Source organism: Bufo bufo, chromosome 1 (genome assembly GCF_905171765.1).
Source record: "Bufo bufo chromosome 1, aBufBuf1.1, whole genome shotgun sequence".
Classification (NCBI taxonomy): Eukaryota; Metazoa; Chordata; class Amphibia; order Anura; family Bufonidae; genus Bufo; species Bufo bufo.
Window position 1 is genome coordinate 351,389,383 of NC_053389.1, and position 14,136 is coordinate 351,403,518.

The window sequence follows — 14,136 nt, forward strand, 5'->3', positions numbered from 1 at the left end:
TGATTGTTAGAGATGGCCCGAACTATCCGACGGCGAACAGTTCCCGGCGAACATAGCTTGTTCGCGTTCGCCTCTGCCGGGCGAACACATGCGATGTTCGGTCCGCCCCCTATACATCATCATTGAGCAAACTTTGACCCTGTACCTCACAGTCAGCAGACACATTCCAGCCAATCAGCAGCATACCCTCCCTCCCAGACCCTCCCACCTCCTGCACAGCATCCATTTTAGATTCATTCTGAAGCTGCAGTCTTAGTGAGAGGAGGGAGACTGTAACTGCTGCTGATTTAATTGGGAAATCGATAGCTAGGCTAGTGAATTCAGTGTCCACTCCAGTCCTGAAAGACTCATCTGATCTCTGCTGTAAGGACAGCGTCCTGACAGCACCCCAAAAAGCCCTTTTTAGGGCTGCAACATTAGTCTGCTTTTTTTTTTTCCTTTATATACATATTGCAGTTGCCTGGCCTGCCTGTGTGTGAGGAGCTGCAGGCCCACAGACTGTAGTGTGCCCACTGCCAGTGCTCACCCCTGTCATTCCGTGTGGCACAGGACTTTGCTTAAAAAAAGGCACTTAATTTTTACACTTTAATCTAAGGTTAGTTGCCTGCCAGTGTGTGTCAGGCTGACTTCCACTGACTGTAGTGTGCCCACTGCCAGTGCCCACCACTCATACCGGCTGGCACAGGACTTTGCATAAAAAAGGCATTTAATTTTTACACTTTAGTGTAATTTCAGCTGCTTGCCTGCTGCTAGTGTGTGTCAGGCCGACTTCAACTGACTGTAGTGTGCCCACTGCCAGTGCCCACCCCTGTCATCCCGTGTGGCACAGGACTTTGCTTAAAAAAAAGGCACTTCATTTTTACACTTTAATCTAAGGTTAGTTGCCTGCCAGTGTGTGTCAGGCCGACTTCAACTGACTGTAGTGTGCCCACTGCCAGTGCCCACCCCTGTCATCCCGAGTGGCACAGGACTTTGCTTAAAAAATAGGCACTTAATTTTTACACTTTAATCTAAGGTTAGTTGCCTGCCAGTGTGTGTCAGGCTGACTTCCACTGACTGTAGTGTGCCCACTGCCAGTGCCCACCACTCATACCGGCTGGCACAGGACTTTGCTTAAAAAAAAGGCACTTCATTTTTACACTTTAATCTAAGGTTAGTTGCCTGCCAGTGTGTGTCAGGCCGACTTCAACTGACTGTAGTGTGCCCACTGCCAGTGCCCACCCCTGTCATCCCGAGTGGCACAGGACTTTGCTTAAAAAATAGGCACTTAATTTTTACACTTTAATCTAAGGTTAGTTGCCTGCCAGTGTGTGTCAGGCTGACTTCCACTGACTGTAGTGTGCCCACTGCCAGTGCCCACCACTCATACCGGCTGGCACAGGACTTTGCATAAAAAAGGCATTTAATTTTTACACTTTAGTGTAATTTCAGCTGCTTGCCTGCTGCTAGTGTGTGTCAGGCCGACTTCAACTGACTGTAGTGTGCCCACTGCCAGTGCCCACCCCTGTCATCCCGTGTGGCACAGGACTTTGCTTAAAAAAAAGGCACTTCATTTTTACACTTTAATCTAAGGTTAGTTGCCTGCCAGTGTGTGTCAGGCCGACTTCAACTGACTGTAGTGTGCCCACTGCCAGTGCCCACCCCTGTCATCCCGAGTGGCACAGGACTTTGCTTAAAAAATAGGCACTTAATTTTTACACTTTAATCTAAGGTTAGTTGCCTGCCAGTGTGTGTCAGGCTGACTTCCACTGACTGTAGTGTGCCCACTGCCAGTGCCCACCACTCATACCGGCTGGCACAGGACTTTGCTTAAAAAAAAGGCACTTCATTTTTACACTTTAATCTAAGGTTAGTTGCCTGCCAGTGTGTGTCAGGCCGACTTCAACTGACTGTAGTGTGCCCACTGCCAGTGCCCACCCCTGTCATCCCGAGTGGCACAGGACTTTGCTTAAAAAATAGGCACTTAATTTTTACACTTTAATCTAAGGTTAGTTGCCTGCCAGTGTGTGTCAGGCTGACTTCCACTGACTGTAGTGTGCCCACTGCCAGTGCCCACCACTCATACCGGCTGGCACAGGACTTTGCATAAAAAAGGCATTTAATTTTTACACTTTAGTGTAATTTCAGCTGCTTGCCTGCTGCTAGTGTGTGTCAGGCCGACTTCAACTGACTGTAGTGTGCCCACTGCCAGTGCCCACCCCTGTCATCCCGTGTGGCACAGGACTTTGCTTAAAAAAAAGGCACTTCATTTTTACACTTTAATCTAAGGTTAGTTGCCTGCCAGTGTGTGTCAGGCCGACTTCAACTGACTGTAGTGTGCCCACTGCCAGTGCCCACCCCTGTCATCCCGAGTGGCACAGGACTTTGCTTAAAAAATAGGCACTTAATTTTTACACTTTAATCTAAGGTTAGTTGCCTGCCAGTGTGTGTCAGGCTGACTTCCACTGACTGTAGTGTGCCCACTGCCAGTGCCCACCACTCATACCGGCTGGCACAGGACTTTGCTTAAAAAAAAGGCACTTCATTTTTACACTTTAATCTAAGGTTAGTTGCCTGCCAGTGTGTGTCAGGCCGACTTCAACTGACTGTAGTGTGCCCACTGCCAGTGCCCACCCCTGTCATCCCGAGTGGCACAGGACTTTGCTTAAAAAATAGGCACTTAATTTTTACACTTTAATCTAAGGTTAGTTGCCTGCCAGTGTGTGTCAGGCTGACTTCCACTGACTGTAGTGTGCCCACTGCCAGTGCCCACCACTCATACCGGCTGGCACAGGACTTTGCTTAAAAAAGGCATTTAATTTTTACACTTTAATGTAATTTCAGCTGCTTGCCTGCTGCTAGTGTGTGTCAGGCCGACTTCAACTGACTGTAGTGTGCCCACTGCCAGTGCCCACCCCTGTCATACCGAGTGGCACAGGACTTTGCTTAAAAAATAGGCACTTAATTTTTACACTTTAATCTAAGGTTAGTTGCCTGCCAGTGTGTGTCAGGCTGACTTCCACTGACTGTAGTGTGCCCACTGCCAGTGCCCACCACTCATACCGGCTGGCACAGGACTTTGCTTAAAAAAGGCATTTAATTTTTACACTTTAATGTAATTTCAGCTGCTTGCCTGCTGCTAGTGTGTGTCAGGCCGACTTCAACTGACTGTAGTGTGCCCACTGCCAGTGCCCACCCCTGTCATACCGAGTGGCACAGGACTTTGCTTAAAAAATAGGCACTTAATTTTTACACTTTAATCTAAGGTTAGTTGCCTGCCAGTGTGTGTCAGGCTGACTTCCACTGACTGTAGTGTGCCCACTGCCAGTGCCCACCACTCATACCGGCTGGCACAGGACTTTGCATAAAAAAGGCATTTAATTTTTACACTTTAGTGTAATTTCAGCTGCTTGCCTGCTGCTAGTGTGTGTCAGGCCGACTTCAACTGACTGTAGTGTGCCCACTGCCAGTGCCCACCCCTGTCATCCCGTGTGGCACAGGACTTTGCTTAAAAAAAAGGCACTTCATTTTTACACTTTAATCTAAGGTTAGTTGCCTGCCAGTGTGTGTCAGGCCGACTTCAACTGACTGTAGTGTGCCCACTGCCAGTGCCCACCCCTGTCATCCCGAGTGGCACAGGACTTTGCTTAAAAAATAGGCACTTAATTTTTACACTTTAATCTAAGGTTAGTTGCCTGCCAGTGTGTGTCAGGCTGACTTCCACTGACTGTAGTGTGCCCACTGCCAGTGCCCACCACTCATACCGGCTGGCACAGGACTTTGCTTAAAAAAGGCATTTAATTTTTACACTTTAATGTAATTTCAGCTGCTTGCCTGCTGCTAGTGTGTGTCAGGCCGACTTCAACTGACTGTAGTGTGCCCACTGCCAGTGCCCACCCCTGTCATACCGAGTGGCACAGGACTTTGCTTAAAAAATAGGCACTTAATTTTTACACTTTAATCTAAGGTTAGTTGCCTGCCAGTGTGCGTCAGGCTGACTTCCACTGACTGTAGTGTGCCCACTGCCAGTGCCCACCCCTGTCATACCGAGTGGCACAGGACTTTGCTTAAAAAATAGGCACTTAATTTTTACACTTTAATCTAAGGTTAGTTGCCTGCCAGTGTGTGTCAGGCTGACTTCCACTGACTGTAGTGTGCCCACTGCCAGTGCCCACCACTCATACCGGCTGGCACAGGACTTTGCTTAAAAAAGGCATTTAATTTTTACACTTTAATGTAATTTCAGCTGCTTGCCTGCTGCTAGTGTGTGTCAGGCCGACTTCAACTGACTGTAGTGTGCCCACTGCCAGTGCCCACCCCTGTCATACCGAGTGGCACAGGACTTAGATTAAAGTGTAAAAATTAAGTGCCTATTTTTTAAGCAAAGGTTAGTTGCCTGCCAGTGTGTGTCAGGCTGACTTCCACTGACTGTAGTGTGCCCACTGCCAGTGCCCACCACTCATACCGGCTGGCACAGGACTTTGCATAAAAAAGGCATTTAATTTTTACACTTTAGTGTAATTTCAGCTGCTTGCCTGCTGCTAGTGTGTGTCAGGCCGACTTCAACTGACTGTAGTGTGCCCACTGCCAGTGCCAACCACTGATACCGGGTGGCACAGTAGCTTGCCGATAAATAAGGCATTTAATTTTTAGACAGTAGTCTAAATTCAGTTGCTTGCCTGCTGCCAGTGTGTGTCAGGCCCGCTTCCACTGACTGTAGTGTGCCCACTGCCAGTGCCAACCACTGATACCGGGTGGCACAGTAGCTTGCCGATAAATAAGGCATTTAATTTTTAGACAGTAGTCTAAATTCAGTTGCTTGCCTGCTGCCAGTGTGTGTCAGGCCCTCTTCCACTGACTGTAGTGTGCCCACTGCCAGTGCCAACCACTCATACCGGGTGGCACAGTAGCTTGCCGATAAATAAGGCATTTAATTTTTACACTTTAGTGTAATTTCAGTTGCTTGCCTGCTGCCAGTGTGTGTCAGGCCCGCTTCTACTGACTGTAGTGTGCCCACTGCCAGTGCCAACCACTGATACCATCTCCCCGTTCGAAAAATCTATTCAATAAATGGCACCCAGATTGGGGACGTTAGAGGGATTAAACTGATGAGAATAGTACTACAGAAAATACCACTCATATCGGGTGTGACAGTAAATTGCACGGCGCAGACGCAGTCACCGTGGATAAAAACAAAGGGGAGGGAGCCAGCGTTTTTTTAACCATCTCCCCGTTCGAAAAATCAATTCAATTGACCTTTCGGGGACCCTTGGTGTTGTACGTGGCTGGGTGGAGGAAGAAACCTTCAATGACATCACCGGGACGTGGCTAGCTTGGTATCCAACCTTGTGCAAATGGGGAGTTTGCGGTTGTGCAAATGAACTGTTTGCGGTGCATTAAAAGGGGAGTTTGGTCTGTCAATGTCTGTGATGCGGGCGTAACCCTTACACTACCTGATCGATACAACATCATACCTGATCGTATACACACACTGGATGTTTTAAAGCACGTTATTCCAAACAATTTAGGAATGTTAGTTGATTTATGCCCTTTATGGATTAAAACCCGACTCTGCGTCCACTACGTAATTTTCCATGGGAGTTTTGCCATAGATCCCCCTCCGGCATGCCACAGTCCAGGTGTTAGACCCCTTGAAACAACTTTCTCATCACTATTGTGGCCAGAAAGAGTCCCTGTGGGTTTTAAAATTCGCCTGTCTATTGAAGTCTATGGCGGTTCGCCCGGTTCGCCAGTTCGCGAACATTTGCGGAAGTTCTCGTTCGCTGTTCGCGAACTGAAAATTTTATGTTCGCGACATCACTATTGATTGTTCGATGATCACGCTTCAGAAGCTTTGCAATTTTAAGAGTGCTGCATCCCTCTGCAAGATATCTCACTATTTTTGACTTTTCTGAGCCTGTCAAGTCCTTCTTTTGACCCATTTTGCCAAAGGAAAGGAAGTTGCCTAATAATTATGCACACCTAATATAGGGTGTTGATGTCATTAGACCACACCCCTTCTCATTACAGAGATGCACATCACCTAATATTCTTAATTGGTAGTAGGCTTTCGAGCCTATACAGCTTGGAGTAAGACAACATGCATAAAGAGGATGATGTGGTCAAAATACTAATTTGCCTAATAATTCTGCACGCAGTGTATATATATATATATACATATATATATATGAGACAGAGGGTGCCAAAAATCGAATCTATACAGAGTGAGAGGGAGGCAGGGGCAACAGAGGGTAAAATGAAATATATACAGATTGAGAGAGGGCAATCATTCAACTATATACAAAATGGGGGCAAAATGAAATATATACATATATACAATATATTTTATATGGTAACAATAGAAAATTAAACAACTACCTCTTCTATTTAATATTGTACTACAATACATTCAAACCTATAATTGGGGGGGGGGGGGGAATCCAAAGATTGCCCTGGGGCCCATAGAACTCTAGTTACGCCACTTTGTTTTTATTGAAGGGCGGGGTCAAGCTCAGTAACTTTAGGATGTAGTATAGGGGTGGGATACTGTCATTCGCTGACCATTGTGCATGTGGTCACCTCATTAAATATACCTATCTAAATAAATGTGTCTCCTGTCATTGCTCTGTTGTGTCCTGCCATGCTTCTTGTTTTGCTAGATAATTTTTTACACACACATAGTTCTGGTACACACACTGCACTGTCATGCTCACATATACAGTTGTGTTCAAAATAATAGCAGTCAGACATCACTAGCCTGATCAATCACTGCTTTTGGTATAAATTATATTTCTACATTGCAAATAATTTACTAGCAGGTGTAGTAGAGTAATATAAATCCAACAGACCCAACAGTCATGACATGCATGCTGCTGATTCTCTGTAATTTAATCACTAATTGAAAGGGTCATGTTCAAAATAATAGCAGTGTAGAGTTCAATGAGTGAGGTCATTCATTCTTTAAAAAACAGGTGGCAATTGTTGTACATGATGGTTACAGTGCATTTCTCTCGGAAATTCTAAGTAAAATTGGGTCGTTCCAGACATTGTTCAGAAGAACAGAGTACCTTGATTAAAAAGTTGATTGGAGAGGGGAAAACATATAATGAAGTGCAGAAAATGATAGGCTGCTCAGGTAAAATGATCGCAAATGCTTTAAAATGGCAACCAAAACCTGAAAGACGTGGAAGAAAGCGAAAAACTACCATTCAAATGGATAGAAGAATAGCCAAAATGGCAAGGACTCAGCCAACAATCAGCTCCAGGAAGATCAAAGAAGGTCTAAAGTTACCTGTGAGTACTGTTACAATTAGAAGACGCCTATGTGAAGCCAAGCTATCTGCAAGAAGCCCCCGCAAAGTCCCAGTGTTGAAAAAAGACATGTGCTGAAGAGGTTACAATTTGCCAAAGAGCACATTGACTGGCCTAAAGAGACATTTTGTGGACTGATGAAAGTAAGATTGTTCTTTTTGGGTCTAGTGGCCGCAGACAGTTTGTCAGATGACCCCCAAACACTGAATTCAAGCCACAGTACACTGTGAAGACAGTGAAGCATGGTGGCGCAAGCATCATGATATGCTGATGTTTCTCATACTACGGTGTTGGGCCTATTTATCGCATACCAGGGATCATGGATCGGTTTGAATACATCAGAATACATGAAGAGGTCATGCTGCCTTATGCTGAAGAAGAAATGCCCTTGAAATTGGTGTTCCAACAAGACAACGACCCAAACACACCAGTAAACGTGCAACATCTTGGTTTCAGTCCAACAATATTGACATTATGGAGTGGTCAGCCCAATCCCTGGATCTTAATCCAATAGAAAACTTGTGTGGTGACATCAAAAATGCAGTTTCTGAGGCAAAACCAAGAAATAGAGAAGAACTGTGGAATGTAGTCCAATCATCCTGGGCTGGGTGCCAGAAGTTGGTTGACCATACAACACAGATGTACAGCAGTTCTCAGAAACAGTAGTTATACAACTAAATATTAGTTAAGTGATTCAAAGGAAAGCAAAATATTCTAACATTTTTCAGTTTATATAGTGAATGTTTGAGTTTTAAAGAAGAATACAAACACTGCTATTTTTTGAACAGTCTAATATTCACTTTTCTTCCATTTTTTTTTTTTTTTTGAGGAACAACACAAATTTGATATATTTTTCTTCATGTTTTCATTTGGAATAGAATGTGTAGTGTTCCCAATGCATTTGTGTGTATGGAAATAAAAGCTATTAGAAGGATTTTGAGCTTTTTTTTCTCTTTTTTAAACACACTGCTATTATTTTGAACACAACTGTAGCTCTGGAACACACAGATACATCTCTGCTATACACATACAGCTCTGCTATACACATACAGCTCTGCTACACACACATCTCCTGTATACACACATGCAGCTATGCTACACGCATATAGTTCTGTTAAATATATACTGTACAGCTCTGCAACACACATACAGCTCTGCAAAACACATACAGCACTGCTACACACATACAGCACTGCTACACACACACACTTTCATCTTCACCAGTCCTGGCTGTATAGTTCTTCTGTCTTGGTTCCTCCCATTTATGACATCATCAAAGGTCCTTAAAGGGGTTGTCTCACTTCAGCAAGTGGCATTTATCATGCAGAGAAAGTTAATATAAGCCACTTACTAATGTATTGTGATTGTCCATATTGCCTTCTTTGCTGGCTGACAAATTTTTCCATCACATTATACACTGCTTGTTTCTATAGTTATGACCTCCCTGCAATCCATCAGCGGTGGCCGTGCTTGCACACTAGGAAGTGCCAGCCTATCTGGTGGCAGGGACCATAGGAGGTCACATAGGCTAGTGCTTTTTTCTATAGTGGGCAAACAAGGCCAATGCTGATGGATTACAGGGTGGTCGTAAACATAGAAACGAGTGATGTATAATCTATGATGTATAATGTATGATGTATAATGTGATAGAAAAATAAATCCAGCCAGCAAAGGAAGCATTATGGACAATCACAATACATTAGTAAATTATATGTATTAACTTGCTCTACACAATAAATGCTATTTGCTAAAGTGACATAACACTTTTAAGCTTTACTCTGAGTTTTCTTTTCCTTTCAGTACAGCTGTAGGACCTCCCAGGGACGGACTTGGAACTTATAGTGGCCCTGGAAAAAATACTAAAAGTGGCCCCGGAAAAAAATACTAAAAGTGGCCCCATTTTGTAGTTGGGCCCAAAGTGATGGAAGGCAGGGCCAACAATACCATATTGTGGCACATTATACCACCCCATAAACTTCCACTAGCCAGCCATGAGGAAGGCCCAGGTGACCCCCTGGGCATCAGCCCACCGGGAAATTTCCATGTAAGGTCTATAGCCAAAATGGCCCTGCTTCCTCCCGATGCTCTCTCTTGCCGCTGATCACATAGAACATGTATTGGCAGGGAGAGAGAGGTGTATGCAGATGCACGGCTCTCTCATTGATCAGGCAAAGCGCTGAATGTGCGCTCTGCAGGATCATTAAGATAGCAGGGGTTCTGGCCATGCTGGATCTCCCTGACTTCTGTTTATAAGACGCAGACACTTTTTAGCAAGATTTGTTTCTTGCTAAAAAGTGTGTCTTATAAAGTAAAAAATATGTATATACAGGGAGTGCAGAATTATTAGGCAAGTTGTATTTTTGAGGATTAATTTTATTATTGAACAACAACCATGTTCTCAATGAACCCAAAAAAACTCATTAATATCAAAGCTGAATATTTTTGGAAGTAGTTTTTAGTTTGTTTTTAGTTTTAGCTATTTTAGGGGGATATCTGTGTGTGCAGGTGACTATTACTGTGCATAATTATTAGGCAACTTAACAAAAAACAAATATATACCCATTTCAATTATTTATTTTTACCAGTGAACCATCTCAACATTCACAAATATACATTTCTGACATTCAAAAACAAAACAAAAACAAATCAGTGACCAATATAGCCACCTTTCTTTGCAAGGACACTCAAAAGCCATCCATGGATTCTGTCAGTCTTTTGATCTGTTCACCATCAACATTGCGTGCAGCAGCAACCACAGCCTCCCAGACACTGTTCAGAGAGGTGTACTGTTTTCCCTCCTTGTAAATCTCACATTTGATGATGGACCACAGGTTCTCAATGGGGTTCAGATCAGGTGAACAAGGAGGCCATGTCATTAGATTTTCTTCTTTTATACCCTTTCTTGCCAGCCACGCTGTGGAGTACTTGGACGCGTGTGATGGAGCATTGTCCTGCATGAAAATCATGTTTTTCTTGAAGGATGCAGACTTCTTCCTGTACCACTGCTTGAAGAAGGTGTCTTCCAGAAACTGGCAGTAGGACTGGGAGTTGAGCTTGACTCCATCCTCAACCCGAAAAGGCCCCACAAGCTCATCTTTGATGATACCAGCCCAAACCAGTACTCCACCTCCACCTTGCTGGCGTCTGAGTCGGACTGGAGCTCTCTGCCCTTTACCAATCCAGCCACGGGCCCATCCATCTGGCCCATCAAGACTCACTCTCATTTCATCAGTCCATAAAAACTTAGAAAAATCAGTCTTGAGATATTTCTTGGCCCAGTCTTGACGTTTCAGCTTGTGTGTCTTGTTCAGTGGTGGTCGTCTTTCAGCCTTTCTTACCTTGGCCATGTCTCTGAGTATTGCACACCTTGTGCTTTTGGGCACTCCAGTGATGTTGCAGCTCTGAAATATGGCCAAACTGGTGGCAAGTGGCATCTTGGCAGCTGCACGCTTGACTTTTCTCAGTTCATGGGCAGTTATTTTGCGCCTTGGTTTTTCCACACGCTTCTTGCGACCCTGTTGACTATTTTAAATGAAACGCTTGATTGTTCGATGATCACGCTTCAGAAGCTTTGCAATTTTAAGAGTGCTGCATCCCTCTGCAAGATATCTCACTATTTTTGAATTTTCTGAGCCTGTCAAGTCCTTCTTTTGACCCATTTTGCCAAAGGAAAGGAAGTTGCCTAATAATTATGCACACCTAATATAGGGTGTTGATGTCATTAGACCACACCCCTTCTCATTACAGAGATGCACATCACCTAATATGCTTAATTGGTAGTAGGCTTTCGAGCCTATACAGCTTGGAGTAAGACAACATGCATAAAGAGGATGATGTGGTCAAAATACTCATTTGCCTAATAATTCTGCACTCCCTGTAGTAAATTGATGTTTATGTCAAGCAAGCAAGCAAACATGAATGAAAAGCGTTAAAAGGGTTGTTCAGCTTTTTGGACATTTTTAACCAGCAGTGTTTTCTGGTCCCCATCCTGTCAACAGGGCCACATGCACCGCTGCAACCAATGACTGCCTCAGCAGTGACATGTCAACAAGTGGCATAATACTGCATGGTCAAGTGCCACTTGGGGACATGACACCGCTGAGCCCAGTCATTGGCGGCAGTAGCGCATATGACCCGGTCTTCCAGAAGTTGATAGGATGAAGATCAGAAGACCGCATAAGAGAGCCATGGACCCAGGGAGCTGGAATGGAGTGGCAGGGAGCAGGTAAGTATATTTTTTTCAACAGGTAGAGAACGCTGCTATCAATGGTTAAAAATGTCCAAAAAGTGAGACATCCCATTTAAGAAACTGCATCAAAATGTTGCTGATACAGATTGGGGTTGTACAGCTTTTTTTTTCCTTTTAATTTGCATCCTGGCCATACGTATATGGAGAAATCCGTATTGAGCTTTACCCCACTGCTCCCTTTCACCTTTCTGGCTTTATACACTGGTTTTCCGGGTCCGTCTGTCAACTTTGGCATGGTTGGGGTCACGTGCACTACTGTAGCCAATGACTAACCTCAGCAGTAAAATGTCCTCAAGCAGCATGACACCCATCACCGATGTGCCACTTGGAGACACATCACCTCTGAGGCCAATCATTGGCTGCAGTGGCTCATGTGATTCCGTGTATGCTTAAGTTGACAGATGGGAACCACAAGATCAGTAAAGGGAGCCAGGGAACTGTATTTCTTTCCCTTATTTTGTAAAAAAAAAATTAGGGATAGTAGCTTCAATTATTTTATATTTAATTACCCACCGAACAGCTTAGAGACAGCTGAGAATTAGAGAAGCAGCAGACAAATAAGAAGATTTCGGGAAAAAAAGTAATGGCTTTAACTCATGTACACACATATGGCAGCTTATCATCAAGAAAACTTAAACAACATCTGAAAAGAAAAATACAAATAAATACTGGCATTATTGGTGATAAGATTTTAAACATGGCGCTCACCCAGGAGCTGTGCAGATGCCGTAGTTGGCTGGTGACTGCCATGTTATACAGCAGACAACTGATATCTCTGCATCAGAAATTGGCCAAACTATCAAAATAGATTTTCTATATAATTCCATAATACCAAAAAGTCAAATTGGTCGAATTGCCATTTTTTGTTGCTTTTCCACAATTTTTATAAAACGTAATTTAAAAAAGTCACACGTATACCAAAATTGTATATATAAAAAAAACTACATTTTCCCTCACATAGTATCCTCAAACAGCTCCATAGATGGATAAAGAAAAATGTTAAGGGCATCAGAAAATGGCAACGCAAAGAAAGTTTTCTATTTTTAGGTCAGGTCCTTCACTCCCTGACCACTGCTGCTTTGCTTGGTCCTCCTCTGTCAACATCTGCTTAGATGCTGTTGCAGCCAATGACTGGCCACATCAATGACCTGCCCCTCTTGTGTCAGTTGACCAAGTGACAAAACACAAAGGCAAGGTCACTGCTGTCACCAGACATTGGCTGTAGTGGAATCAAATTGGTGGTTGACAGCAGAGGACCCGAGAGAGGCAGATGAGACCAGGGACCGAAGCAGCCAAAGTTGTGAGGAGCAGGTAAGTATGCTTCCCTATATGGCCACGGTTTAAAAAAAAGGAAATTTACAGACCTGTAATAGGATTGTAGTCTTGTGTTCACTCTTCATGAGGTTATTTATAGATTCAAAAAGTTTTCTCATTGACTCTTCAAACTCTGTCTGTTCTTTATCTTCATAGAGCCTGCAAAAGAATGTAATATGAAAAAATATCTTCAATTCCAAAATTATAAGGAACAGTTGACTAGATTGCAAAAATAATTACCTTTTCAAAGATAAACTGAAGAAACTTTCTAAGAGCAACTCAATTGACGCTCATTAAAAGATCCTGTACACACGCAGATAATTTCTCGAATTAATCATTGCTACTTACTTACTACCATTGTGCCATTGTGCGGCTGTTCGTTTACATGGGGGTCAATGTGCTTGACAAATGAGCTTTCTTATGCCCGCATAAAAGATCCAGCCTGCTAACAAACTTTTGCAAATTTCTCGGTTGATCAGGTGTTTAAATGAAGCAATTATCCGGCAAACTAATGTTCCTACAAATGTTTGTTCTTGATCTTCAACTCGAGTATATACATCTGCATTGTGGTTTCTGTTATAAGCCAAATGCTTTGTCTGTTCTATTGGCATGTAATAGGATCTGTCAGATTCGGAAAGTTGTCCAACTTTTGGATACAAAAATAGCTCTGCATTAGAGATTAGCGAATTGATTCTAACAAATTGATTTGTCTCATTTGCCAGGCTTCTTCACCTTTGAGTGGGTGTGCCCAAAGGTGAAGAAATACCAACCTGCCGTATGATTGACAGGGCCAGACAACGTGCCCGGCATTGGTAATCTCCTGCCTGCGTTTCTGCCAAAGCTCAAATTCAGCTTTGAGTGCAGCTAGTGGACATACACCACAGTGCTTCTTCGCTCTGATGCCCCCCAATCGTAAAGAACAATGTCAGTGAGGCCTGCTGCAGTGAGATATACCTAATCTCAGAAGACCATGCAGTATCTTCCCCTCACAAGCTATTCATTTCTTTGTGAGATGTTCTGTAACCTTCAAGTTTGATTCTTGTTTGCCTTATTTAGAATGAAAATTGAGGAGTGTGGTCTAGGTAACATTTATTAGCATTATAAAAAATAATTTCATACCATGGAGCACTTCTTAGTTAAAGAGGTTAGCCACTTTCTGGCTAGTAGTGATCAGTGTGTAGGTAAGATGACTATATGGCACTTAGTAATAAAGTTTTAGCAGGTGTGCTGTGCAGTTTGCTATATTTCATACGCCATGTCCCATTGTTAAGCAAGTCTTATGT

At 43.5% G+C, this 14,136-nt stretch overlaps 1 protein-coding gene across 2 annotated transcripts in view; it reads right to left on the bottom strand.

Moving 5' to 3' along the window:
* Positions 1-14,136, bottom strand: part of DOCK2 (dedicator of cytokinesis 2) — a 1,232,183-nt gene that overhangs the window by 682,441 nt on the left and 535,606 nt on the right. For both annotated transcript variants that reach the window (XM_040442815.1, XM_040442808.1), the window contains exon 23: positions 12,904-13,012. In XM_040442815.1, coding sequence (XP_040298749.1) covers positions 12,904-13,012 — 109 coding nt within the window. The remainder of the gene's footprint in view (positions 1-12,903; positions 13,013-14,136) is intronic.